This window comes from Phaenicophaeus curvirostris, chromosome 6, assembly GCF_032191515.1.
Source record: "Phaenicophaeus curvirostris isolate KB17595 chromosome 6, BPBGC_Pcur_1.0, whole genome shotgun sequence".
Classification (NCBI taxonomy): domain Eukaryota; kingdom Metazoa; phylum Chordata; class Aves; order Cuculiformes; family Cuculidae; genus Phaenicophaeus; species Phaenicophaeus curvirostris.
The window spans coordinates 36,883,400-36,910,603 of record NC_091397.1 but is presented as its reverse complement, the minus strand read 5'-3'; the positions used below and the strand labels follow the sequence as shown (position 1 = coordinate 36,910,603).

The window sequence follows — 27,204 nt, the reverse complement described above, 5'->3', positions numbered from 1 at the left end:
CATCCCAACTAAGCCTATAAAAAGTATGCAGTCGAGGTGGCCAGACTTTGGGGAGGGTAGTTCTGTAACTTCTGTTCCAGTTTAAAAATTGCTTCCAGAAGAAAGTGAGAAAATTTCTGAGAAGGCACAATCACCGGAAATCCTACTTATAAAATGGAATTATTTATAAAAAACATGGTTATCAATACCTTAATATCAAATCATACTTCAAGCAATAGACTAAATCCTTCCTCAGTCAAGGTATTTTTCTCATGAGGACATTCTGGAGTCCAGGATGGTGCAACAGAAGGTTTTCTTGCAGGCTGAACCTTGACATCATCCCTCTTTGAATCACAACACAGACCAGTCGACCAAAATAAGAGAGACAGCCCCACTGGAAATCAGGCTTCAGTATTTCTGGTAATCACGAGACCCCACATATCCAACAACATATCCATATCACAAACATGTTAAGTTTCCACATGCATTAAAATCTCACTATGCAGTTTTGATTCCACCTGCAAGAGGAACATGCACTTCTTCAGGCTTCGTTATTATCATATCATACACAACTAGGCAATAATTAATACATAATTTGATATTTTTCTCCTTTGTCTATATATAAATATGTAGAGATTTGATAAACATTTGATGTATATGCAGAGCTGAGGAGCCACTGGTGGAAGGCTACAATCTGTGGGATTATGACAGAAGGCATCTGTGCCTCAAACCTCCTAAATGGTTGGATTTACTCTTACTTATACTATCTTGCTTTTCTCTCTGCTTTGCCAAATGTAGTATTCTCAGACAATTTTCCCTTCCCAGGGAAAACTGTTTCCATGTTAATGAAATTTTCATACATCATATCCAGTAATTTGTAGCTCATTTTGTTTCATATCATCTAGGTGGCTCAGAGTGCGCAGGTATGCTGCTTTGAATAAAATAAAATAGGCTGTCAGAGCACATTTGTTCTAAATTATAACTTGGTCCCACAACTGCTTTCCCACAGTGAACAATATTGATAATGCAAGTAAAGGGCAAGCTCAACATAAGAGAACAAGAAAAATACTTACAACAGTAATTATTTTTTCTCCTAAATGAAAACATCACAGAATCACAGAATAACCAGGTTGGAAGAGACCCACTGGATCATCGAGTCCAACCGTTCCTATCAAAACCGTTCCGTCTCCTAGCAAACAATTTCATATATTTAGGCTCTTTATGGTTTCCAGTGGTCTACCTTATAAATGCCAGAACTTCATTCCTGAAATTGGGCATATCAGAAAAACAAACCCCAGTGGCAAGAACAGTACGAACAAATTTAGCCATCAAATCCCTTCAGTTAAAACACGTTTATTTATTTATTATTAATGCACCTTTCCTGTGACTGCTAGTTAATATTTATATAAACAGTTGTCTCACTCCTGTATGCACATTTTGGTATTTTGTCTTTAAAAGTACAAAAAGACTATATATATAATTTTAGAATGCACTGGAAATACACTCACATGCCTTGAAATTTAAATATTGATTACCTATGTTATTTTTCCTGTCTTCAACATCTCAGGGGATTTTTTTGCTACTACACATACAATCACATGCAGAATTCAAAGCCTTTGACCCACTTCCCAAAGCTTGCTTTGAGTTGAGACAATGTCCAAGGATACCTTCCACTCCTTATGTAAGAACTGAACACTAGCCTGATTTGCTTAGCCTTGGCAAGCATGAAGTATCAGATTTTTCCCCTAATATGTTTCTTATCCTTAATACAATTTTGTGGGTTCAAGTCTTTAGCAGGACTCATTTTGAATGAAGTTCTGCTCTACCTTTCTATATGGAAATTTGATCCACCTTGACAGACCATGAAAAAGGTTTGATCCTCTAAATTAAATAGCATAAAGCTGTGAAAAGACTTATGTTTAAATTACCCTTACTGACTTTTGACTTCTCACATCAATTAGATAAAGATTTATACTTCAGAATTGTAAAGAGTAATAGACATCAAGAAGTAATTTTTCCATACTCCTGCACTGAAACATGGTACACCTATCCACACTAACTCTGACACATGTTGCTCAGACCTGTTCCGTAAAACAAAAATAAATAAAATACAGCATAAGAGATATCATGACCTAGTAGCCAATTTCAGCGCTTTGTTATCATTAAAGACTATGTTTTTTTCCTAATAAACATCCCAAATCTCTCTTTCTTCACATTAAGCTGTTTGTACTTTGTCCTGCAGCCTGTCGACAAAGATGATTAATCACCATCATCTTTAAAGATGAGCAAAAACAAACAGTTGCACACATGAGAAAAGTTACCATATCTGCACTTAATGTTTCTTGTTCTAGACTAGAAGACCTCAATTTCAAGATTAAAATAACTCATCTTCTATGTATTTTTCAAGGAATTGTTGCCCAAAGCTATACAAAGGATGCTAGCAGACTTCTTAACATCTCTAGCTTGAGTAATTGACGTTATGCATTTTCATAAATTTTTCTCTACATGGCTCTGATATGCCAAAGTGAAGTTCTCCTTCCTTGGACTGGCCTTATCCTGATGACATTTGTTCATTTTTACAGAATCTCAGCTTGCTGGTTCTGTTTGCCAGCTTACTTTGGATTACCATCCCGTCCTCCATTCTGCCTTGGGAAACTTGCACCAGTCTGAAGTCAGTGAAACAGCTTGTCTATTCAGTGATAGCCACATGGTCAAGTAAGAATGATGTTGGAGCCATTAGCCAGAGTCTTTCTCCTCTACCTGCTTTCTATCAGAAGTAATGTTTGCACCAAATAATCCCCTCTTTATAAAGACGTCCTCCTTGATTCAGCTCACTGTTTCCCCCCTAAAACAAGGATCTTCTAACACCCCTGTAACACACTTATGTTGTCTGTGCTAGTTAACTAACCATCACAGTTTCATCTGTCCTCTAAGGACTCCTTCTCACAGGTATAGGATGGACATGTTTGCTTCCTGTTGATCTGTTGTATTTACACACACCCAATTTCTTGGCCAGCTGTTTTGAGATCTTTTCAATACTAATCACAGTGGATTTCAGAAATACTGGAGTGATTATTCAGGCTCTGTTCCCCTCCACCACCCTACCTGTTCTGTTCCCTCTAACTCATGAATTGAACTGATTTAAAATTATCTTCTGAGCATTCCTGGCAACAGCATTCTAGAAGCAGCATATTCAGAAGCATATTTGCCCAAGATACCTTGTCTAAGCTATTTGCCATCCAGCCCAGCATACAATACATTTGTTTGATTCACAATATTGCAGCTCAGCATTTGGTTCATCTTTTTTTTTTTTTTTTTTTTTTCTGGTTGAAACTCCCTCATCAGATATACACCTTCTATGAACTTCCCTTGAGCTTGTAGCTGGATTCCTCTGTAGAGCGGCTGTGATAAGCAAGTGTCCTCTCTGAACAGTACTGAAAAGAATCTCCAGAGCCAAGCACTCCAATTTGGATACATTTTAAGTATGACACAACGTTAAAGACTGAAGAGCTGACAGAATCAGAAAAGAGACAGAGATATTTTTTTTAAGAAAAATAATCAAAAGGGGCAGAATGGTAGACCTCGTTTCACAGTATCACATAAGACGGCAAAGAAGGGACAGCTATTTATATATTGTAATAGTCATGTATTAAGCTTCTACCACTTACCTAAAAACGTATCTTATTTAAAAGAAAAATCAGAAGCTTTTACACAAACGTTCTGACTTAATAGGGGATAATATTTTGTAAGTTTTGAAAACAGATGTTACTCTGGTTTTATGTCAATTGGGTTGCCAAAGTATTTTGTTTAATTCTTAAAAGTTAAATGGAAAATTAACTTCCAGTAGAAATGTTTAATAAAATTTAAAAAATGAGATTCCTCTGATTTTTTAAATTAGGGACTCACGGAATGGCAGGACATAAACATGAGTTTGTTGACTTTCCTGCCAGTTAAAAGTATAATGAAAATAATTTCAGGACAGGATGAATGTAATTGACAAACAAACTATATTAAATATGTTATACACTAAGGGGTACTTTTCAGTTGAAACTTTTTTTGTTCTCTGCTTAGAAAAGAGGTTCAATGGGAACATTTCTACCACTCATAATAATTGCATTTGTGTTCCTCACATTTTATACCAGTGGAATCACTTTCCAGAACATTCAAGTTACTTTGTCACTATGCTGTGATTTGCAAATGCAATTAAAAACAACGCAGAAAAATACCCCACATCCCAAAAGATACCCAGAGAACACTACAAAAATAAAGCTTAGGGCTAGGAAAATTAGAGAAGTGATAAGATGAAAGTCTTTTTAAACCTGGTGAGATCTAAAGATTTCCTGACATCCTTCCACTAAAAGGGCAAAATTGCTGACACTAGCTTTTTATCATCTGGGCTATGTAAGATTAACAGTCTTCTGCTTCTTTTGTTCTGTCTATAGAGAAAAACAATGACCCCTAATGAAAAATGCATGCGAATACACAAAATCAGAGGTATTTTCTGATTTTCACTGGACTCAACCTGAGCTTTTCATATGAAACTTCAAAGAAGGATTGATTGCGTTACTCAACAGAAGAGATAGAAGAGGTTTGAAACATTGCTTTTTGAGCTGCCCTAGCCTTAAGCATCTTGTGCCCATGTACTTTGGGCATGGAGAAAAAACAGAAGATAAATATGACCCACCCAGGAAGAACAAAAGAAATGTTACATTCTGGTTTGTGCTTTGATCAAAAGGACATATATTGCATGCACCTCTTATTGCAAAACACATCAGTAGTTCACGAATCTTTGGAACAGTTTCAGAGGTGACATAGAGACATTTTATTTGTAAACATCCTAAAAGTAAAAGGATACTACAGACCACTCAATACAGACCTCTAGCCTGCAGCAGAACAGAGGTTTAATACTGGATTCATGGCTGGTCTGCATTTTGGCATTCCCTGTGTTAACTGCATATTAAACACAGGCCAAAAACTGCAAAATACATACTGTCTGCAAAATCAGTTCATAAACAATTATTAGGTAAAGAATATGGGGTCTATTTTGTGCTTCAGAGTATCTGATTTGTCAGGAAAACAATGAAATAAAGAAGCATAACAAAACTGAGAGAGGAATATGTCATAAAATCAATCATGAATACATTAAAAATTTAAACGTGTACATAGTCAAAAATCCATCAAGGGCTATTAAACATTAAGTTATACTTTTTGGCAAAGGGGAACAGTGGAATGGGAAGTACAAGCATCCTACTGCTCTCAGCATGTGTTTGCTCAGGCAGCAAGATTCTCTGAAAAGGGACAACTTGCCTGTACTGTGAGCCATAAGGTCTTGGTTCAGATAAACCCTTCAGTTTGGCTTTCACTTTACACTAATCACATGTGAGCACGGATTAATCGTTCAGTATTGTTTTAGGCTTTTGGTTTACTGTTCCTAAGCGGAGATGAAGCAAAGCACATCTTGCTAAGGCTATGCTCAGGACCCCTATAAGAAACAAAGTATTATGAATATTTGGTTAGCAGCTGCTAACGATCTGGAGCCCTTCCTAGGATCAGCACTTTCCAGAGAAGACTTCTCTGTAATGGGCTACAGATGTAATAGCAAATGCAGTCCTCTGTACGGACCACAACAATTTCAGATAATGCTCCCTCCTTAGACAGCCGAAGTTGCATGCAATCCACTGCTATATTGTAAAGTACAGTCCGACAACTATCAAGTACCACTGTAACTGCATCAAATAGCGTAAATCCCTCAGCAACAGAGGTAAATGAAGAGGTGCCCCAAAGCCCACACAGATAAGACAAAAATAATGCCAGTAGTGGTAGCCACTCATTATGGATAAAATAATTTTCAAAGCCTTTACTCAGATTTTAATTCATTTCTGTTCAGGCAGCGCTCTCACTTGTGAGGGAGTTTGCTGGTGTCAGGGTGAAAGGCGAGCAGGCCCACACCATGAAGGGGCCAAGCTGGGAGGTGCTGGGCCCACAGGCAGGGATGGAGGAAGGCTGGGCAAGGACAGTGACGGCCCTTCCATGCCCCAACAGCTGGAATGACACTGAAACGGCAATTAAAAAAATCTAGTTTTGACATCTACTTTCTGCATTTCCCTTGTTTTCACCCAGTGCTTTTGGAATCATAGACAACTCTTGCCTCAAATAACTGAACATCTTTGTCTGCCTCTTAGCACTCCATAAGCCTCAGAAAACAGGTAGGATCTGTTTTATGTATAATGATACTTCCTATACTTGCATGTGTGACGCTTAAATACATTTTCAACAAGGCTCCACATGTACTCTCCCAGGGCATGGAGGCTGCCGCAGTACGAACATTACTTTTAACGTAAGTACAGTCACCAGCAGGCAGCCAGGTTTTCACCTGGTGCAAGATAATCAATGTAAAGCCAGCAAAGCTAGAAGGCTGACATGAACTTTCAGCCCCTGAGGATATATTCCTGTATTTCCACTTCTGGTTTTACCATGTTACCTTCAAATTAGTAACTTCCATGTATATTGTACACAGGAAAAGTTTCAACAGCATAAACCTGGCATCACAGCAGGTAAGGACAATATGTGAAGAATTACTCTTAATCTTCCCAGGTCCAGGGTTCCCAGGCAGGAAGGTACATGCTCCTGCATTGAATACGTCAATACAGCTCATATTTATCAATATAGCGTATGTGGAATAAAAGTCTAGCCTGAAACTACTCCCAAGCTGTCAATGCATCCAGGAATTGTAAAATAAAATGTAAAAAATCTCCAGGTTTTACACAAAGTATATCTGCGTGGAAAAAGTAAGGTGTATGGGGAGAACCCTTCTCCCCAGCCATGGGAAACAATATCATTACCACCTGGCATATCACACACACAAGGATGTTATTTCTTGTTACTGGACTCTCCAGAAACATGAGAGCAAGTTAACAGCAGAGCACATAGATACTAGAAAATTGTCATGTGCTGCAAGTCAATAATTACAGTATTTCAGCTGCTGCTTTATACAAAAACATTTTACAGCGACCAAGCTCATCACATAGATAGGGTGAAGCTAAATATGTTGAAGTAATTCCTGAGTTTTCCTACTCAGTGTGCAAAGCAGGGTTCACCTATTTACCGACCCACTTCATATGGTCCCTCCACTTAGCAATTTGGCCTGCAGGCTAACAGGGGGTCTGAATCCTGACCTTCTCCATAGAGGCACTGCCATTGCTTTGCTGCTCAATAGAACTGTTCATGAGTAATAATAATAATAAAAAAGGAACAAATCAGGCCCTGATTAAGCAAAAGCTGTTGTGGAGGTGAAGTGACACAAAAAATAACCAACCAAAAATCCACAAACCCTCTCAGCTAAACTGAATCAATTTCTGTTGATTCCAGAGAGCTCACCTATGTGAGCCAAAGGCTGGCAAAGCGGTAGAGCAGCCCCTGAATTTCAGTAATGCATTTCAGGGACCTATCTCAGCAAGTCAGCCCTGAAAACATTAATTACATGAGTTATTGAGGTACCTAGTAACTTCTTCCCTCCTCCCAGTTCTTCTCTACGTAAGTCTCAGTTCTTCCAACCAAAGAAAACTGCTGACGATCTCTACTGCTAAGGATGTGTCCTGAAAACCATGTACTTCCTTGCAGGGATAAAGGCCAGTATTACACCATAGACAAGGGTCAAGGGCAACTATACTTCCCAACTGTTTTGAGTTCATGAGGCTGCACCAGGAGCACTCTTGCAGCCACATCTGGGCTACTCAGTGAAAGAAATACGTAACACAACTAGAAATGGCCCACTGAGATGCTCATCAGGCTGGAGCACTGGGCATAAGAAGGGAGTTGGGCATGTTTGGCCAGAAAAAGACAAAGCCAAGGGAAGGAAACGTATTTTCTGTCTCCAAATATCTAACTAGCCATTAAAGAGAAGACCAAGCCAAGCTTTATGCAGGGGTGCTCAGAGAAAGGGATAGAGCAACTGACATAAATCCTGACAAGGTTGACACTGAGAAGATATGTAAGATGAAAAATCGCCATGAGCTGGTGCAGTGCTGCAACAGGCTGCCCAGGGAGGCTGGGCAATCTACAACCTTGGAGATACTGAATACACAAATGGACACAGTCCTGCGTTAGCTGACATGCTGCTGAAGTTGTCCCTGCTCTGATCTGAAGGCAGACGAGATGGTATCCACAGGTGTCTCCCAGTTTATGTTACTCAACAACTTTGAATGTAAACTTAAATGAAGGATCAGTGCCTGGCCTGACTTAAAAAAGAGAGGAAGAGGCAAGGATAGGAACAGGGACTGTACAGGCTATTATTTATGTGGTTGAGAAAGACACTGAGAAACACCCATCAACGGGAAAGGAGGAGAAACCATTTTCTCCCATTCTTAATAAACCCATGTTAGGTGCTTTTTTATTTTGTAAGATAAAACCCCCATATCCTAACATTTTTTCAAAATATGAAGTAACCTGTACACTGTCCTTTCATGTTTCTCATAACAGTGCTGGGGGGTTTCATTGTTTGATTTTAATTTAAAGAAGTCAACATAAACATTTGGCATTTATTCTGAAAAAAAGTCAGAGGAGAGGAAGGAGGACTGTCTTCTAAGGCTGGTAATTGTTTGGGTCTAACCTACACACCACACATCTTCAGCCAGGTCTCAAGTGAAGTGGAATAGATAAAATAAGGTGTTGATGTACTCAAAAAGATAAGGGAGCACTCAAACTGCATGCACGTTCCAAGTATCATCAACTGAGTGGTACAAACAGGCGAGGAAAAATTAGCAAGATTAAAACCAGTGACAGACAGCCCCAGACTGATCTATTAAGCCCTCTATATTTGTGTGTAGGTGTTTGTTGCAAGGGGAGAAAGAAAAAGGCTTTAGCAAGTGAGTCTGCATGCATCCTTGTGCAACATCAGCTCAAAGACAACGTTGGGCATTTCCTGGCAATTGGATCTAGCAGCTGTGCAGGTTTACTGAAATTTGCTGAAACAGTTATAATTAGCCAGAAAACTCACAGTATCTGCATACTGTAAGTATTGATTTATGCAAGCTGTGGGTAGGTCAGCCAGGGAAGATCCCAGGATAGATTTGCTGCTGGTGTAACCAGGCAAACCTCCCTCAGAGCAAGGAGAATGCCCAGCTTGTAACTGCCCAAGATGTCACAACATGGCTTCCCACATCAAAGGGATCCTCAAAGTAAAAATTCCTTGTACCTCAGTATTTATGTATACACGCTACTACACCTATAAGCACAGGTGTGACTTACAGAAAGCTGTGCAACCAGCTATGACTTCAATCGAGTCCCACGCAGAGCCAGTACAAACAGTACACAAAACATTAAATCTTGCACAGTACAAAAAACTGGATTATATTTAACCCACAGAGCCTTATCCTGCTGCGAATAAAATCAGCATAAGCAGAATCAAATCTTAAAAGGATAGGTGCTACAGGGATTTGATATCAAGTTCATCACAATTTGTAATAGACATAAAGCCTAAATAGTATGACGGCTGTAATCTGTGTTTCTCAGTGCGTGGCTCTGATCTGAGTTCTTTTATTCTGACTAAACTCCTACACAATGCAATTCAAGATCAAGTTTTTTTATTAAAACAACTCAAAACATTAAAAAAAGGCAAAGGAAATGAATGGAGCTTAGGTGGAAAGCCGGTTGACACTGCATTTTTGCACATTTTTCCTGCTGTACGTACATAGGAGTAATCTGCAGAGTCCACTCTACTTCCATGAGATTACTGACTAAGTTAAATACCCTTCTATGAGTATGAATCACAGAAACACTCATGTAGATGAAGGATCATTCCTCTGATTGATCCCCTACGAATCAACCACTGCCTTTTCTGATGAGGAAGGTGAGGAATATTACTCCTATGCTCACCAGAGACCAAAGGGTCAATCATTTCCCAGACGGGAGTACAGGCATTTTCTCATGTCTCGGGTAAAATTAGCTACTGCAGATTTTATGGACCAAGCAACAATACATACCCACACATCCAGGATTAGAAACCTGCTATTTTGGAATTATGCCCTTTACTATAGCTCGGTTTTACATAACACAAAGAGTAACTGAATTTGATATTCTACAACACATACTGTGTTTTGGAAATAATGAAATATCACTTGTAAATCTTAATTTGTCATTTTTTTTCCTAATAAAGCTATAAACACATTTTACACCAGACACATCAGCACTTATTTTTGTCCATATCTGAAGCCCTAGTCCTCTCTTCTCTTATCTTTCAGTATGTGGAAAGATATTAAGAAGGTACCAATTTTCCCTTTAATTTTAAACATGTAGCCCCACTAAAATTTAAATTCTCATGTGGAGGTCCTGGCCTTTGTCCACCATTGTGTTACTTCAGTCTTATATCAGCACTATCTTGCAGGTATCAGATACAGCTTGTTCATTGTTTACTATATTATGAATGCTTTAAGGCTGAGTTCTTTAACTCTTATAACATCATACATTGTAGAAAAGTTATCCAGCCATCTGTTCGGGTTCAATTTATATTAATATGAGTGTGCTTGCTTTCCACATCTACATAAAGTTATGACAAAATTCTGTTAAGATTGCACATGTGAAAGACAAAGGCATTGTAAAGAAGGTATGATGTTCTCATAAAACTTTAGATAGGAGTTGCCTTTTGTCGTGGAACAAGGCCTACAAAGAAAATACACGTGTCCCATTCGGGACAGACAGACCCTTACAGCAAAAGTAAATTAGAGGAAAACTTTGTTCGTGACTTTTTATCCTAATCAAACATTGGCTGTTTACCAGCTTCCCATCACAACCAACATCCCATGTCAGTTAACTATGTTAAGTTTCCCAATGACTACTCTCATTGATACTGACCACGTATCAGTATCAAACATGCGCCTTTTACATGTCTCTGTTCTGTCATGTTCAGCAACTTTGTTGTTGTGTGACAAATTAGTCTGGTCCTAAAATCTTCTCTTCATGCACAAAAGCATTAAGTTAGGAGTAAGAAAACAACATGCTCTCACAATGTAGTTTGCTGATCCCGTAAGAATCGGACTAACTGCATTTGGGACATAGATCCAATTTTTCCTTTGGTGAACATGAACACGTTTCCTCTCTCATGCAACACACAGAGGTATTCCCCTGCCCAGGCACAGGGCTTTACACCTGTCAATGAGACCTGGCCTCATGCCTCACCAAATGAAGGCTTGGAGAACTCCTGGTTTGCTATAGGAGACACTGAATGAAGATGAGGATGCAAACCACGCACCATGCTTTAACAGAGTAACCTAAAACTGTACTCTCTGTATCTCCTCAGAGTCACTATTTCTAGGCAACTGAGGGGTTCAAGGTGGAAACCCTCTACACCACACCTAAGCAAGTGCTAGCAGCACAAAAAGGCACTTTCAGGAATAAGGAACTTAGTATTAACAAACCTAAATTAAATTAGGAAAGTCAGTGGAAATTCAACACTTTTCAAAGTCCCAGCACTAAAAACCTTGGATGAAACATGTTCTTTTTAACACTTTTCAGCAGTACAGCAGGTCATTTCGGCCTGATAGGAAACCATCTGCTGACACTGGTATAGCTAAAGCAGGTTTAGATGTAGACACAACCTGTTGATGTACAACGTAGAATGGAAAGGAGTTTGTGTCTCTTTTTTGGAAAGCCTTTTCCAACCTTTCTGCTATTTCCACTTTTTTTGGGTTTTAGTTTTATTTTATAATACTTAATAAAAGAGACAGAAATCAATCAAAACCCACCAGAGGTGTGTTTTTGTCAACACTTAATGATAACACCTTCCCTGAAGCAGAACTAAAAATACCCTGAGCTTCAGAGAGAGGAGGAATAACAATTACTTTGCATTTAAGACTTACTTTTCAATGTCTTTTTTTTCCCAGATCCATTAAATGTGCAGATATTCCAAGATGGATTAATGTGTAATAAAATTTGCTTGATTGGTGACTATTTCACATAAGTAAGGAATCCTTCTGTAAAATGGAATGTAAAAAATTATCCTTCTTTGAGCCAGAGGAGGGAAAAGCCTGTGCCAGGTTTATATTACTACTTTGATCTCACAGACACTTCTGATAACAGATAATACTGAGCAATCCAACTTCTCTATTTCATGGTAAGCCTTTGATAAAATAGGATACCGATTGGCATTAGCAAACAAACATTGGTATAAGTGTTTGAGTCAACCTGGACATTGGATACTAGAAAGGGGGAAAAAATTATTTGTTGCTCACAAAAACAGATCCTTCAGCCAAGTGACTTAGCAACCTCAATACTGCCTACTGCCTTCTTTAAAATATGCTTTTTAATTGGGTCCAATTTTAAAAATTCTTTTCCAGATAAACACTGTTATAGAAAACAGCCCTCGCTGTAGAAACCAGAACTTAACAGTACAATCCAAGTTGAAACACTGAGCAAAACACACTATACTCATCCTGCAGTCTGCAAAACACATGTTCTTGATCCAAAATATTTGTCAGAGGTTGTTCTTCCCTGTACTGCCATGTTGCTATGCCATGACTCTTGGAGATACGACTCATTATGGAGTTAATATGCCATGATGGAATGTATGTCTGTCAGCTAAGGGTTGACTAAATTCCCTCCCGATTTGTTTCTCAGTTTGGCTGTCAAATCAACTAAAATTCTTTGCCAACTTCTAAATTAACATTTATTTTTACTCTAATATGAAACTTTGTGCAAAAGATTCTGGTACTATGCTTTCAACGAATATGAACTCAGATTGATCCTACAGGCAAACATGATGCCAGGTTGGTGTTAAGAATAAAACCCTCTTCAGCTCTGCAAAATGTCAGCTTTCTTTGAAACATGTTTTTCAGATTCTAAGTATAGGAAGTTTGGGGTTTTTTTCAGTACAAGACAACAGGGAAATTCAAAAGCCCTGCGGTACACATAGCACCTTGTCTTTACTGAATCTTTACTGAATCTGGAGTGACAGCACTGCTGGGCTAAACCCTAAAGTGACCAGTTGGGTGAAGTAGCTGCCAACTCAGCTAGCGGACAATAAAAACAAAGCTTATCAATGTAGTCCACTGTGGACTCCTTCAGCTTGCACACTTGCACTTCATGCACTATCATCTTCATTACTAGGCAATTCTGCTTTCTATTTCACCTTCCTTCCTTTCAGCTTTTCCCCAGGTACTCAGCACTCCCTATGTGGAGTACTGTCACCTTATTCCCAGCTTGCCACCACAGAGGAAGGACCTTGGTCAGCCCTGCAGACCCTGAGGGAATAGCCAGATTCCAGCAGCACCATCTGTTCCCTCCTCTCATGCACAAGAGGGAAATAAAACAAAATGAACATACAGTACTCCTTGAAAGCCTGCAACATTTGGAGGCTCAGTGCTGATTTTTAAACATGCAATAACCTCTGCAGCATGAAACTGTGCTCACCTACCAGGTAACCACACAGCACGAGGGAAGTCAAATCATTTTCTAGATGGCTTTGGTGGTTAAGTTTGCAACAACTTGTTTGCTTAGATGTACAAGGAAAGGGAAAGGGAAAGAGCAAGAGCAAGGAAAGGATGATAGGAGAAGAGATGGACAAAGAATAAAAAGGGAGATGAATTTGAAGGAAGATACAACTGTGCTAATCCTAACTCTGCCCGCATATTTTTGCTGAGAAATAAGTAGGATAATGTTTAGAGATATGCTATCAAGAAAGCAACATTTTTGCAATTTACACTGTCACATCATAAGGAATATGTTAATTTCTTTACTAACTAATTCAGAAATTATTTGAGAATATATAGAGAGCCACAGTATTTTTTAAAATCAAAAGAATTTCCGTGCACTGTTATCCTGCCACATCCAAACTGCATAGAGTGGCTACACCAGTGTGGAAAGATAACATCCACTGGAAGCCTAGTTTAAATATAAGCAACGGCGTCAATATACAGATCTGTCCAGTTATAATAATGGTATCACATTTTTATTTATTCCTCTACATGCCCTACATGCAAAGAACTCTTTAAACACCTTCCTGAATCTATATATAATATATACATTTCATATGAAAAATTAACATCATTTCTCAATTCTCAAAGACTGCTTATTCTCCACAGAAAATCAATCACTTCAATAAAACTTCTTCTTTGTATGCAGTGCTTACCTGCTTCTACTTTGTGCTTAACGTGTATAAACCCTCATGCATGTGGGTCACTTAACTGGGCTTTGCTGAGGCATAAAGAGTGAATCATCCATAGAAGTAACTGCGTTCCCACTGCACTGCAAACCATCGTCTACTTCAGCTACCCCTCATACTTCATCAGGAAGGAAATGCTTACCGACGATCACAAGCTAGAAAGGAAGTTCGGATTCTCTGTGTTCTTAAGATAATTCTTATTTTCTCAAACCCCCATTTTGTTAAAAATAAGGAATCAGTCTATTCTCACAGTGTTTTTCAAGCTGAAATGGAGGAAAAGTAGGATTGACCGTTTCTTGTAGGCATGTGCCGGTGTGTGCACACTATAACCATGTCATTTTGTGAAATGTTTCTGGAAAAAATAATAGGGGTTTGTTTGTTAATCTAGACTAGAAATTGTTTTTCAAATGCCTTGTTTTAGTGACAGCCCAAGACTTTGGCAGGCTTCCCCTCCTCTTTTGTATCATAGATAAAGAGGATTGATTGCAGTTCAGGGACTGTAGCCCTGGGCTCTGTATCACTACAAAGCACAGATTTAACAATCTTATGGGTGCCAAAAAAAGTGGGGTGAAAGCGACTCCAAGCTGAGACTTCAAGAGAACATCAAAGGAATTGATCTACTAGAGAGACAGGGAGAACAAAACAGAGTATCTGATCTGGAAGTACAGGAGTATTTTGTGAGAAAAGAGGCAGTGAGAAAAAGCAGGAACAACAGCAGAAACAGCTGAGAAGTAGTAAGCGGGGCACTAGGAGTCAGAGACGAGAGACTTGATGTGTGGTCCAGCCCCCGACTTCTCTGTGCCCCCCACCACTGAAAGGCCACCAAAATCTTCTCCCATTGCCTCACCAACCTTCTCACTTGCTGAAATTTTTTCAGGTATTTTGTCCACACCAGCCCCCAATTCTGCAGTGTCTCACTGTCCTACAGATAATGAAGAATAATTACTGACAAAACAAAGAAAGGCAGAGAAGCCAGGAAGAGAAACAGACTTATTTCCTGCCATAGCTGTGACACACCACAAAAACCCACTTCAGAAATATGTTCTATCCATCTTTACCAAAGGCCTTACTTTACGCTCTTAAACAGATTAATGAACTCTAATTGTCAGAGACTCAAAATGACAAAATAACACAGTTACAACCAAGTTGGCCATTGGTTTATGATTCCACCAACTGTTGACTAGCCAGCTACTCAATAGGTCAGGAACAAATTATCCTGTATTCAAGGAGAGCAAAGGCTTCGTGATGCACATCACTGATGCTGCAGAACATGTAACGACAAGTGACCCAGCACTTCAAACATTTCAGACTAGAGGCTCCAAGCAGCTCAGTTTGCAGCAGAGCCCAATGAACTAAAGCAAACAATGGTTCCCTAGGGAAAATACTGTTCTATTGAAGCAGTAGAGCCATCTGCTGCCCCTTCTCCCCCTACTCCACAGTCTTTGACGTGAACATGAGGACGGCATAGCAGGCGGTGACTGCTGCTTAAGCAGAGGTTTTGGGAGGTGTGAACCCCTCTATGCATATTTTAAGCAGGTGATGAAAAAAAACCCGCCATCTCCAGGTGAATACAGGGAGCTTTGGTTCTCTTCATGTGGACAACTGCAAAACAGGTGTTAAAAGGCATCTTTCACCTTTTATTTTCATTTTCTCCGAAACAGAGCAGTCTGCTGTGCAACACTTGCTTTTATTACCTGGTAAGCCAGTATGAGGGGCTCTGCATAGCCTGGCCAGCCGTGTTGAATTGCTGCAGGCAGTGTGGGCACAGCCATGCTGCTCTCCCCTCCACACGCACTCCCATCTCACACCTACACCTGCTCTTCTGTGCCTTTTATCCACACTGCAGTATTTTGCTATCACAGATGCTGAGAAGTCCCCTTCACAGTTCTTCCTAGCCAGCACAGGAAATCTGGGCTATTGAGATGAAAGGCAAAGTGTATTCCCCTTTCCTGCCAATTCACCCTCAGCATCTACAGCACCTGTTTGGACCAGGGACCGGTAGCACATCCCATTCTAGGAGGCAGGCACTGGTGATCAACCCAGACCAGGAATTCCTGTACTTTCCAGATACACAGGTTATCATCATCCCTACATCTTACCACTGCACGCCTGTAAAGTCACACTCTTAAATGTGCCACAACAGAAAGGTGGCACCGTGTTGCAGAGCAGCTGTGGCCGCTGATGACATAACAGTTAGGATGGGGCATATTTTGGGTCAGAAACACTAAGTCTTAAACAATACAACAATGCAAGAGAGAAAGGGTGTCTGGAGGAGCAAAATGTAGTGAAGAAGACTGTCCAGAACCAAGTCAAACAAATGAGCAAATACGGAGATATGGTTTCCAATAAAACTGAAGAAATAGCACTTTAACTTGATGAGAGCTAGGGGACAGTGAGGAAGAGTGTATTATGTAGTAACTCACAGAATCACTGTTAACATTGTATATGGGGAGAAAATTGAACAGGAGAAACAATTACCTTTCCTCATGTAGCAGGGGAAAGAGATGATAACATAACAGGAAGGAGCCCTGGGGGTTTGCTCTCCCCTTTCGTCTGCAATTGGCACCTAGACAACCATAATCTACCTCCACCTTATAATGTGCACATTAGAAACCAAAAAAATTGAAAGCAATCAATATTTTAATAATAGCTACTATTTGGCCTGGCTGGTAGTGTTAAGCAATAACTCCACTTAGATCATAGGGAATTCTGACAAGAAAAAAGAACCACTTGTAAATTTTGAGGCCAGAAGAAAGAACACACTGCTTTACATCAAGGAAAGTTAGATCAGGGAACAAAGGACTTGCACTGCAAAAAAGTAAATCTGTACTTAGTAAAAAGTAAAACAAGTATTTAGTAAATAGTATTATTTAATCTAATCTGTATTTAATCTAATCTAATCTATATTAAGTAAAAAGTAAATCTGTATTATTATTTCCCTCGTCCCTACTGGATGAGGGAAAGTCTGTGACTGTAGCCTTCTTGGACTTCAGTAAAGGCTTTGACACAGTTTCTCACAGCATTCTGCTTCGGAAACTGTCAGCCACTGGACTGGACAGGCGCACACTTTCCCGGGTGGAAAACTGGTTGAGTGGCCAGGCCCAGAGAGTGGTGGTAAATGGTGTGAAATCCAGCTGGAGGCCAGTGACAAGTGGTGTCCCCCAGGACTCAGTGCTGGGTCCAGTCCTGTTCAATGTCTTTATCAATGACCTGGATGAAGGCATTGAGTGCACCCTTAGCAAGTTTGCAGATAACACTAAGCTGGGTGGAAGTGTGGATCTGCTGGAGGGTAGGGAGGCTCTGCAAAGGGATCTGAACAGGCTGGACCGCTGGGCACAGTCCAATGGCATGAGGTTTAACAAGGCCAAGTGCTGGGTCCTGCACTTGGGGCACAACAACCCTGTGCAGTGCTACAGACTAGGAGAAGTCTGTCTTGAAAGCTGCCTGGAGGAGAGGGACCTCGGGGTGTTGGTTGACAGCGACTGAACATGAGCCAGCAGTGTGCCCAGGTGGCCAAGAAGGCCAATGGCATCTTGGCTTGTATCAGAAACGGCGTGACCAGCAGGTCCAGGGAGGTTATTCTCCCTCTGTACTCGGCACTGGTGAGACCACTCTTTGAATCCTGTGTTCAGTTCTGGGCCCCTCAGCACAAGAAGGATGTTGAGGCTCTGGAGCGAGTCCAGAGAAGAGCAACGATGCTGGTGAAGGGGCTGGAGAACAGGCCTTATGAGGAGCGGCTGAGAGAGCTGGGGTTGTTTAGCCTGGAGAAGAGGAGGCTGAGGGGAGACCTCATTGCTCTCTGCAACTACCTGAAAGGAGGTTGTGGAGAGGAGGGTGCTGGCCTCTTCTCCCAGGTGACAGGGGACAGGACAAGAGGGAATGGCCTCAAGCTCCGCCAGGGGAGTTTCAGGCTTGACATCAGGAAAATATTTTTCACAGAAAGGGTCATTGGGCACTGGAACAGGCTGCCCAGGGAGGTGGTTGAGTCACCTTCCCTGGAGGTGTTTAAGGGATGGGTGGATGAGGTGATGAGGGGCATGGCATGTGATTGATAGGAATGGTTAGACTCGATGATCCTGTGGGTCTTTTCCAACCTTGTGATTCTGTGATTCTGTATTAAGTGAGAAGAGAACTTTCTGACAGGAGGTGCCTAAGCAATGGCATGGATCAATTTAGGGAAGCTGCAAAATCTTCACCATTAGATATTTGCAAAAGCTGGCAAGAAAATCATTCCTAAGAAATAATATAAGCACAGCTGAATCTGCTTCAGTTTAGAAGAATGGGCCAGATGATCCCTGTTTTCTACAATCTGTGGAACAAAAAAAGAAAAAAGGGAAATCCAAGCTTCTTTTATACTGAAACCTGAAGCTAGAAGAATATGAGCTGTGTCATTTAGACCATACTGTTTACATGAGAAATCAATGACTTTGAAATGGTTTTGTTTGTAAACTCAGAGATTAACAATTAGCTCCTCAAAGATGAAGTAACTTCTTTGTTGCATGTGCTTAAGCCAGCATGGCCCCAAATGTTGAGGTCTATCGTAATACTGTAATGACTTCAGTGGACTAGATTTTATAACCAATGTGGGCCCAAAGTTTTAAATCATTAGACAGTAATTTGCTTTTATGAACCCAAGGTTGCTAGAATCATATTATCACATTGCAGACAGGTCACCACAGATACTATATACATAACATGCTTTCCACAAATATATTCTTGCATGCAGACACTCCTCTCCTGCCTCATAGCTGATGTCATCAGTCATAGAGCAGGTGATGTGGACAGTGTGGTCAAATTCCCTTGGCAAGAGGGGTAGTTTTCTTTTTCCTTTACGGAATCTCCTTCTTTACCACACTTTAAACACTAGCTACACCTCCAAAGCTCTTGTCAACTGAAGTATTTACTGCTTTAAATTTTGGAAACTGAATATACAATTAACTAAAAGCTGAATGTCAAAAACCACATTAGTTGGATTTTCAAGAGATGCTCAAGAAACTCTCAGGAACAAGCCTAATGGAACCTGATGTTTGGAAGTGTTACAACAGCACCAACTGTATTTACTACGAGAGCATGATGAAATCCTGGAACAGGCTTCCTGCAGAAGTGGTCAATGCCTTATGCCTGTCAGTGTTTCAGAGGCATTTGGACAACACACTTAACATCAGGCTTTTGCTTAGGTCAGGCAGCTGGTCTAGATGGTCATTGTTGGTGCCTTCCAGTTGAACTGTGCTATTCTGTTCTTCCTATCTGCTCCTTTCCCTACCAATACATGAGGCCAGCTAGGGGTGCACTAGCAGAAGGGACTGCAGGGTGACCATCTCCCAGCCTAGGCACTGGCTCTATTACACTGTGGGAAGGAGGCATGTACGTTCTGGTGGAGGTGAGTGCTGTGGATCGTCTTGAACTAACTGCACCATGTGAACAAATCTGCAAAAACCTTAAGTGAAGTGCAGTTTTTGAAAGCCTTCAGCGTTCACCCAGTTGGGCTGGGGTTCCACAGGATGGCAAACCCCCACATCTCTCTGCTACTAGTGAGGCTCAAATATCAAACCCTCCATCTGAAGCAAAACATGCTCCTCAACTAAATGGTTGCAAATCTCTTGGAAGTGAGCAATATTTCTTCATTTCCCCTGGATTTTTTTTTCCTCTTTGTACTCGTTTTTACAAATTCCTGACCTGTTTCCCATGGAAAAAAGATGCTGAAACACAGAAGCCTGAGAACAAAAGCGCTTCCTCAGAGTGAAGGTCCATCTGGCCCGATATTCTTGTCTCCAAAGGGGTAATCAGTGTCTAACAGAGAGAACATGAGCAGTGCAAGTCTGCTTCTGGCAGGGTCCTGGTGGTACTTACCAGCCTCCCCTGGTACCCCCACCCCCAGACTGTCTCCTGCCAAGGGGCCAGGAGATGTGGTGTCTCAGCTCAGCCTGGAGCCTTCAGTCCCTCCCTAAGCAATGTTGTAGGGGTACCCCTCTCTGCTCATGTCTCCTGGATCGGCCTGGGATCTGCACGGCAGAGAGCTGCTCTCCTGGATGGAGCCCTCAGCCCTGGGTCAGAGCTTGTCCTGTAGATCTCCAGGCATCACACAGCCTTAACTGCTCTGTTCTATGGATCCCCTGCACTCACTAAAATTGAATAAGACTGTTATTTGCCTGAAATTCCAGGGGCTTTTAAGCTCCAAAACCACTCTAAAGGACACAGAACACAAGGGTTACAAGTGCAAACAAGGTGGTAGTAGTAGTAGTATTTTTCTGCCTCTATTTCAGAATCAGTGCTCACAAGCATTAATGCAATGCACATGCGTAGCCAGGAGCAGGCTGATGTGTTCTTCACTTCAGCTTGAAAAAACAGCCCTTGCAGTCTGGCAAAGGAAGGTCAAAGAGCCGCAGAAAGCAGCAGCGGGAACACGGGCTAAGCAGTCCCTGTTTCCTGAGGAGCAAGAACGTGAAGAATGAGGATTGGAACCAACCACACACAAAAGAAGAGGAAGAAGTAGAAGAGGTATGTGGTACCATGGAGTATTTTTCAAATTATGACATGTATCAATGACAGGCACACTTTTTACCCTCCAAAACTTGCTCTGTCACTGTGGTACTTGTCACTGATGCATGAAAAGCTGCCTCATGCCTTCTCTGCAGTTATTTTGTGCACAGGGAGAGCTGGAAAGTGGCAGCTCCTGGTGGTACAGCAAACCTGGAGCCCTTCCAAGCACAGGGTGTTTTGCACAAGCAAGAACCCTTGGGGAAACAGAGCTAAGAGAAGAGCAGAGCTCACTCCCACTACTAACTTACAATGGACAAGAAAGCCAGGGCATGAGACATGAGTGGTGCCCTGGACATGCAAGAGCAGCAAGCAAGAAGCCAGTCAACAGGGCCTGGAGAAGCCCTGACAAGGGATTGTGCTCAGTGCTATAGAGAAGAAGAAACAAACCCCAGGGGCCTCTCTTGGAGCCCACTTGGAGAGTTTAAGAAAGCTTCCTTCACCTGGATGCATGGCACGAGGGCCACCTTCGTGGAGCACGAGCAGCAGGCACCCAGCCACAATGGCCTAAAGAAGCCCTGGCAAAGGGCCGTGCTCAGCGCTGCACAGGAGGCAAAAAACCCCATGGGACACTGTTACAGTAGGACTTCCCCACCCCCAAATCATCTACCAAGGGTCTTGGGAGTCTGGAAGATCCCTGCTGACACTATTACAATCTTTGAAAAGGGCATGAGGGAAGACCCAGGCAAGCAGATCTGTTAGTCTAATAGCGTAACTCAAAAATTATGGAGAAGATCACACTGTGTGCTATTGAAAAACATGCAAAGCACAAACCAGTCATCAGACACAGTCAACAAAGGCTCACAAAGGAAAAGCCTTGTTTAACCAATTTAATGCCCTTCTACGGTAACGTCACCTGCACAGTGGACGAAGGGAAGGCAGAGAATGTTGTTCCTCTAGATTTTAGTAAGGTTTTTGATACTATCCCACACAACATCCTTCTGGACAAATTGTACAGCTGTGGGATAAGCAGGTACACAGTGTATTGGGTAAAGAACTGTCTTAAGGGCAGAGGTCAAAGGGTTGCATTAAATGGGAGTACATCTAAGCTGGCGACCAATCACCAGCGGTGTACCTCAGAGCTCAATTCTAGGGCCGGTTCTGTTCAATTCTTTCATCAATGATGTGGAGGCAGGAGTTAAATGCATGGTAGTAAGCTTGCTAATGATATTAAACTGGGAGATGCTGTTCACTCCCAAGGGATGAGAGGCCTTGCAGGGGGATCTGGATATATTGGATCATTAGGTAATCCCCAGTGACATGGAACTGAACAATATTAAAAGCTGAACTCTGCACCTGGGACCCAGTAATAGCAGACACAAGTCTGAACTGGGAGAGGAATGACAGAAGAGAAGCCCTGCAGAAAGGGATCTGGAGGTGCTGGTTGACAGGAAGCTCACCAGGAGTCAGCAGTGTGCAAGGGCAGCCAAGAGGGCAATATCTTGTGATTATCCCACTTGTGTAGCCTCATCTTGAATATTGAGTGTGTTTCTGGGACACACAACTTAAAAAGAGGTTTAAAGTACTTGAATGTGCCCCAAAGAGGACACCAAATCTAAGGAAGGGGCTGGCAGTCATGTCCTCTGAGGAGTGGCTGAGGACTCTGGGTTTGTCTAGTTTGGAGAGAAGCAGGCTGTGGGGTGACCTCATTGCTCTCTACAGCTTCCTAAGGAGAAGTGAATAGGGAGATACTGATCTCTTTTCCTTTGGATCCGGTGCTAGGATGTGTGGGAATGGCTCAAAGCTGGGTCCATCAGGGAAGGTTCAGACATGAAGTGAGTTGACATTTCTATACTGAGGGGGTGGTCAAACTTTGGAAAAGGCTTCCTGGAGTGGTTGTCAGTGCCTGAAGCCTGTCAGTGTTTAAGAAGCATTTGGACAACACCGTTAATATCGTGCTTTCATTTTTGGTCAACCCTGTAGTGGTAAGGCAGTTGGACTAGATGGTAATTTTAAGTCCCTTCCAGCTAAAATGGTCTATTCACCTAGAGGTGCTGGGTTACAAAAGGGGAGGACAAGGAGATAACTAGTGTTACAAATTGGGTTAGCAGCTTAAATTCAAATTTCCAGAGGAATCTAGGGATACAAACACAGCCTTTTTATCCAAGTAATCTTGTCTTCAGAACTAATTGAGCCAGCCTCAGTTACCCATAGATCTGTTTCATTATAAACAGACTTTTAAACTCATCAGTGTTTCATCTACTTTTATGACTGGGATGTAGGCTCCTAAGCTGCTCTGATGCTTTTCAAACTTTAACACATGTTCTTTAACTGGCTGTTGACAACTTCCAGCAGATGCTGCAAGCTCAGCAAGTCCATGCTTCCTGAATTTTGGGGGAAAGTCATTGAAGAAATGCAGTGAAGAGCGGTGTAATTTATTAGATTGGACACTCAGTGATTCAAAATCAGGGTGCCAGGACACATGTGCTACCATCATCTGGCAAGTATGAAAAATTGAGTGACCAGTTATTATTTCCAGTTGTTTAAAATTGTATTTCATTTTGAGTACTAGCCCAGTCTAGCCCATTTTGGACAATTGTCTTCTTTCCCTCATTAGCATTTCTGTTCCTGATCAAGTGCATGATTTCTTACTTTCTTTAGCCTCACCCTATTTTTAATGTCATTAGCCATATCAAACTATTGACAAATTTACCTCATCCATTTCCAGTGCAGAGTAATCTAAATATTTCTGTAATCTCATAAGAGGAAACAATATTATTGATGTTATCAAGTTTGCTCTATCGCAGATGGATTACTGCTTTTGTTCAAATTAGGAAAATAACATCAAAGGATGCATGCATGTAAATCTCGAATATAACACTTCTAATGCAAGACATATATATTTGTCTAATATGAGATGTTTTCATGCCAAGTATTTAGCTTTTGTCATAAATAGTAACTAGACACGTGTATATGGACACATGCACTACTCACACTTTACAACTAAAATTCCTCCTAGACTGCAATGACCTGAAGATCGTAGAATCATAGAATGGTTTAGGTTGAAAGGACCTTAAAGATTGTCTAGATCCAATTCCCCTGCCATCAGCAGGGACACCTTCCTCTAGATAAGGTTGCTCAAAGCCCCATCCAGCCTGGCCTTGAACACCTGCAGGGATGGGGCATCCATGACTTCTCTGGACAACCTGTGCCAGTGCCTCACCACCCTCACAGTAAAAGAAGTCTCCCTAATACCTAATCTAAATCTCCCCTCTTTCAGCTTAAAACCATTCCCCCCTCATCCTACCACTGTATTCCCTGATAAAGAGTGCCTCCCCGTCTTTCCTGTAGGCCCCTTGAAGTACTAGATGACTGTTACAAAGTCTCCTCAGAGCCTTCTCTTCTGTAGACTGAGCAAGCCCAACTCTCTCAGGCTGTCCTTGTATGGGACGTGCTCCAGCCTTCCCATTTCAAGATAATGATAGCTTCATTATAAAATAGTTTCTATAGATGGTTTACGTTTTACAGCCACTCCATGTTTTTAATACATATGTTGTATCAATAACTAATAATAGAAAACTATGTATAAATGCTTTATAAGTGCAATTGACTATAAGGACACATTAAGTAAACCAAATGTGCTCAAATCCAGTAAGATTTATCCAACAAGATAAAACAACTCAAAATATTTAAAATCTCTTTAAGCCAGTGTGGTATTACACACTTGTCAAAATGCCATCCTATTCACGTGATCAGAAATATGATAAATCATAGACTTTTAACTCCAAGATAGAATTTACTTTTTGTCATCAAGTACCCAAAGCAATCAAATAAAATGCAATCGTTCTGTATCATTATATAATGAAATAACGAAAGCTTTTCTGTTGTATAACCATAAAGGAACTCATAAGCAGGAGTGCAGGCACAAGAGAACAGATGTGCATAGCTCACGCAGTAACTACATATGCATGCCACGAAGAGGGAAGCAAGGATACAGAGCTACATGGTACGGTGACCCACTCTGTGTCACTAACAGCTTTCACTCCCTGCAAATCAGCAATGTTTATATCCACCGATATAAGAAACAATGACTACAAATGCCATGAAGCCAAAATTGCCAGATGCTTAACTGCAATACGTGTAGGTCAAACCAGACAAATCTTTCCCTTGCTAGTGTGGCTGATCAGCAAAGAAAAGGTAGAGCCGTCCAGCTCTCAGAGCATACCAGTATCCTTGGTTTGTACCCAAGGCACCTGTTGGGCTCAAGGCAGCTACCCTGGGGCTGATGCGTGAGCAGTCTTTTCCAGGACACCAAGACCTCAGGTAGACAAATTAAGGTGGGCTGTCTGGTACACCCACACATTTCCATAAACAAGACCTGCTGTGTTTGAACAGACACACTTGGAAGAAGTACATGTGATCTGTAAGACATCAATGCTTTATTGGATGATAAATCGTAATAACACTGATAAAGACACAAGGAAACAAATAGTATTTTTAGGTTTCTGCTCCAACTCCTGACCCAGCTCAACTCACACCATAAAGTCACCAGATCTCTTCAACTAGTAAGGAGTATGTAGCAATGTTTTACTTGAAAATGGTTGCAGCACAAACCTGCAAGAATGGAAAAGCATCATGACTTTGGTATTGAAAAGTCTAGTAGCTTATGACCTTGTGAGTTAGATAGAAGCATCTGAAAGGGAAAATCCATCTCTGCCTGTGACAGCCTCTCTTAAAAAACAACATGATTACATATTCTACATTTTAATTGTTGCAATTTTTATTCCTTTAGAGCTTCACAGAGTTCAGTGTATGGTAAAAAGCAAGGGAGGATTTACAAACAGTGCAATATGAGAAACAGTGGTCATAAAATAATCTCTTTTAATTCTCCAGAGCCCTATTGCATAGTGCATGTAACAACACAGGATGCAGGATAGAGGGGTATAAAGATCTTATTAGCCCTTTAAAGAGATGGCTTGCAATACTTGCTGACAACTGTGCCATCCAAATTCATGCTGAGAACAGCTTTATAACAAACCACCCTAATAGCTGATACGGATGCTATACACAGCCGTACACAGATGCTTTTCTACTTGGTTTAATGCCTCTCTCCATGGTCCTGTTCTGAGACACCCAACAGCTCGACCAGTTTCCTGCGCAGAACATTCATCCCTAGGGATCCACTTTCACTACAGAAAATGAAAAAAAAATGAAAAAAAAACCCCAAACCCGAAACAAAACAAAACAAAAAAAGAATAAAAAAACCTAAACCATGGCCAGCAAATTCTCCCCGACTTTGACAGTTGTTTTTTTCCAGGCTACAGTCATGCAAGAATCAATTAGCACTGAGTTTTCCAAAGCAATAAACACCATCAGTGGCACAGCATCCTGGCCGGCCTCAGGACCATCGGCAGAACAGCATCCTAGCTGGTGGCACAGCAACCTGACCAACCTCAGGACCACCAGGGGCACAGCATCCTGGCTGGAGGCACAGCACCCTGACCAGCTTCAGGACGCCAGGGGCACTGTATCCCGGCTGGAGGCACAGCATTCTGGCCGGCCTCAGGACCATCGGCAGCGCAGCATCCTAGCCGGTGGCACCGCATCCTGGCCAGCCTCAGGAGCACCAGGGGCGCAGCATCCTGGCTGGATGCACAGCCTCCTGGCCGGCCTCGAGACAAGGCGAACCCCTCTCCAAAGCCGAACCCGCCGCCGCTGCGGCACCGCCCGCGGGCTCCCGTCACACTGGGGGCTTTGTGTCACTCCGAGCGAGGACGATCGCTTCGGGGGATGGGAGGAGGGGGTGGGAGGGATGAGCCGGCGCGGATATTAAAGGAAAGGCAATCCTCTTAGGAAGGCTGGCGGCGAGGCGAGGCAAGGCGAGCCCGCAGCCGCGGGTCCCGGCGCAGGTCGGGGCTGGGGGACACGGCGCCGCCACGGGGACAGGGCAGGGGGGGCGGCGTGACCGCGGAAACGGGACAGTTACATAATAACGCCGTCCATCCCGCCCCATCCCACCCCATCTCCTCCCAAGCCGCTACCCGGAGCCGGGGGGCGAGCGGAGCCGCCTCCCCATCCCCGACCCCGCGCATCCCGGGTACCAGCGCTGCCCCTGCGCCCTCCTGCCCGCCGGGGCCAGGCTGCCCCTCCCTGGATCCTCCTTCCCTCGACCCTCCCGCCCTCCCTGAACCGCGGGGCACCTTCTCCTGGGCGCGGTTGAGGCGTTTCTGGACGTTTTTGGCGAAGATGCCGGTCTTCATGTCGGCCATGGCTGGCGGCGGGGATGGGGAGGGAAGGGGGGAGGGAAAAGCGGGCGAGGCAGAGCCCGGCGGAGAGCGAGGGAGGGAGGGATGGATGGAGAGAGGGCGAGGAGGAGGAGGCTGGTGAGGAGGAGGGTCTTAAAGACACAGCGCGGGGAGGCGGGGCCGCCGCCGCCGACCCAGGTGAACCGTGACACACACACCCCCACCCCCCCCCCCACCACCGCGGCCCCGCACAAGCTCGTTTTCTGCGGACGAAGAAGCTCCTCTAGGCTGTAAAAAACACCCAGAGAGATAACGGGGGTGAAGACGTCCAGAAGCCACGCCTGGCGGTGC

The 27,204-nt window shown here is 42.4% G+C and overlaps 1 protein-coding gene across 3 annotated transcripts in view; it reads right to left on the bottom strand.

Moving 5' to 3' along the window:
- AMPH (amphiphysin) overlaps nt 1-26,962 on the bottom strand; it is a 122,042-nt gene extending 95,080 nt beyond the window's left edge. For all 3 annotated transcript variants that reach the window (XM_069859790.1, XM_069859791.1, XM_069859792.1), the window contains exon 1: nt 26,809-26,962. In XM_069859790.1, the coding sequence (XP_069715891.1) occupies nt 26,809-26,877 (69 nt within the window). In that variant the 5' untranslated portion in view covers nt 26,878-26,962. The remainder of the gene's footprint in view (nt 1-26,808) is intronic.
- Nucleotides 26,963-27,204: the final 242 nt, after the last annotated feature.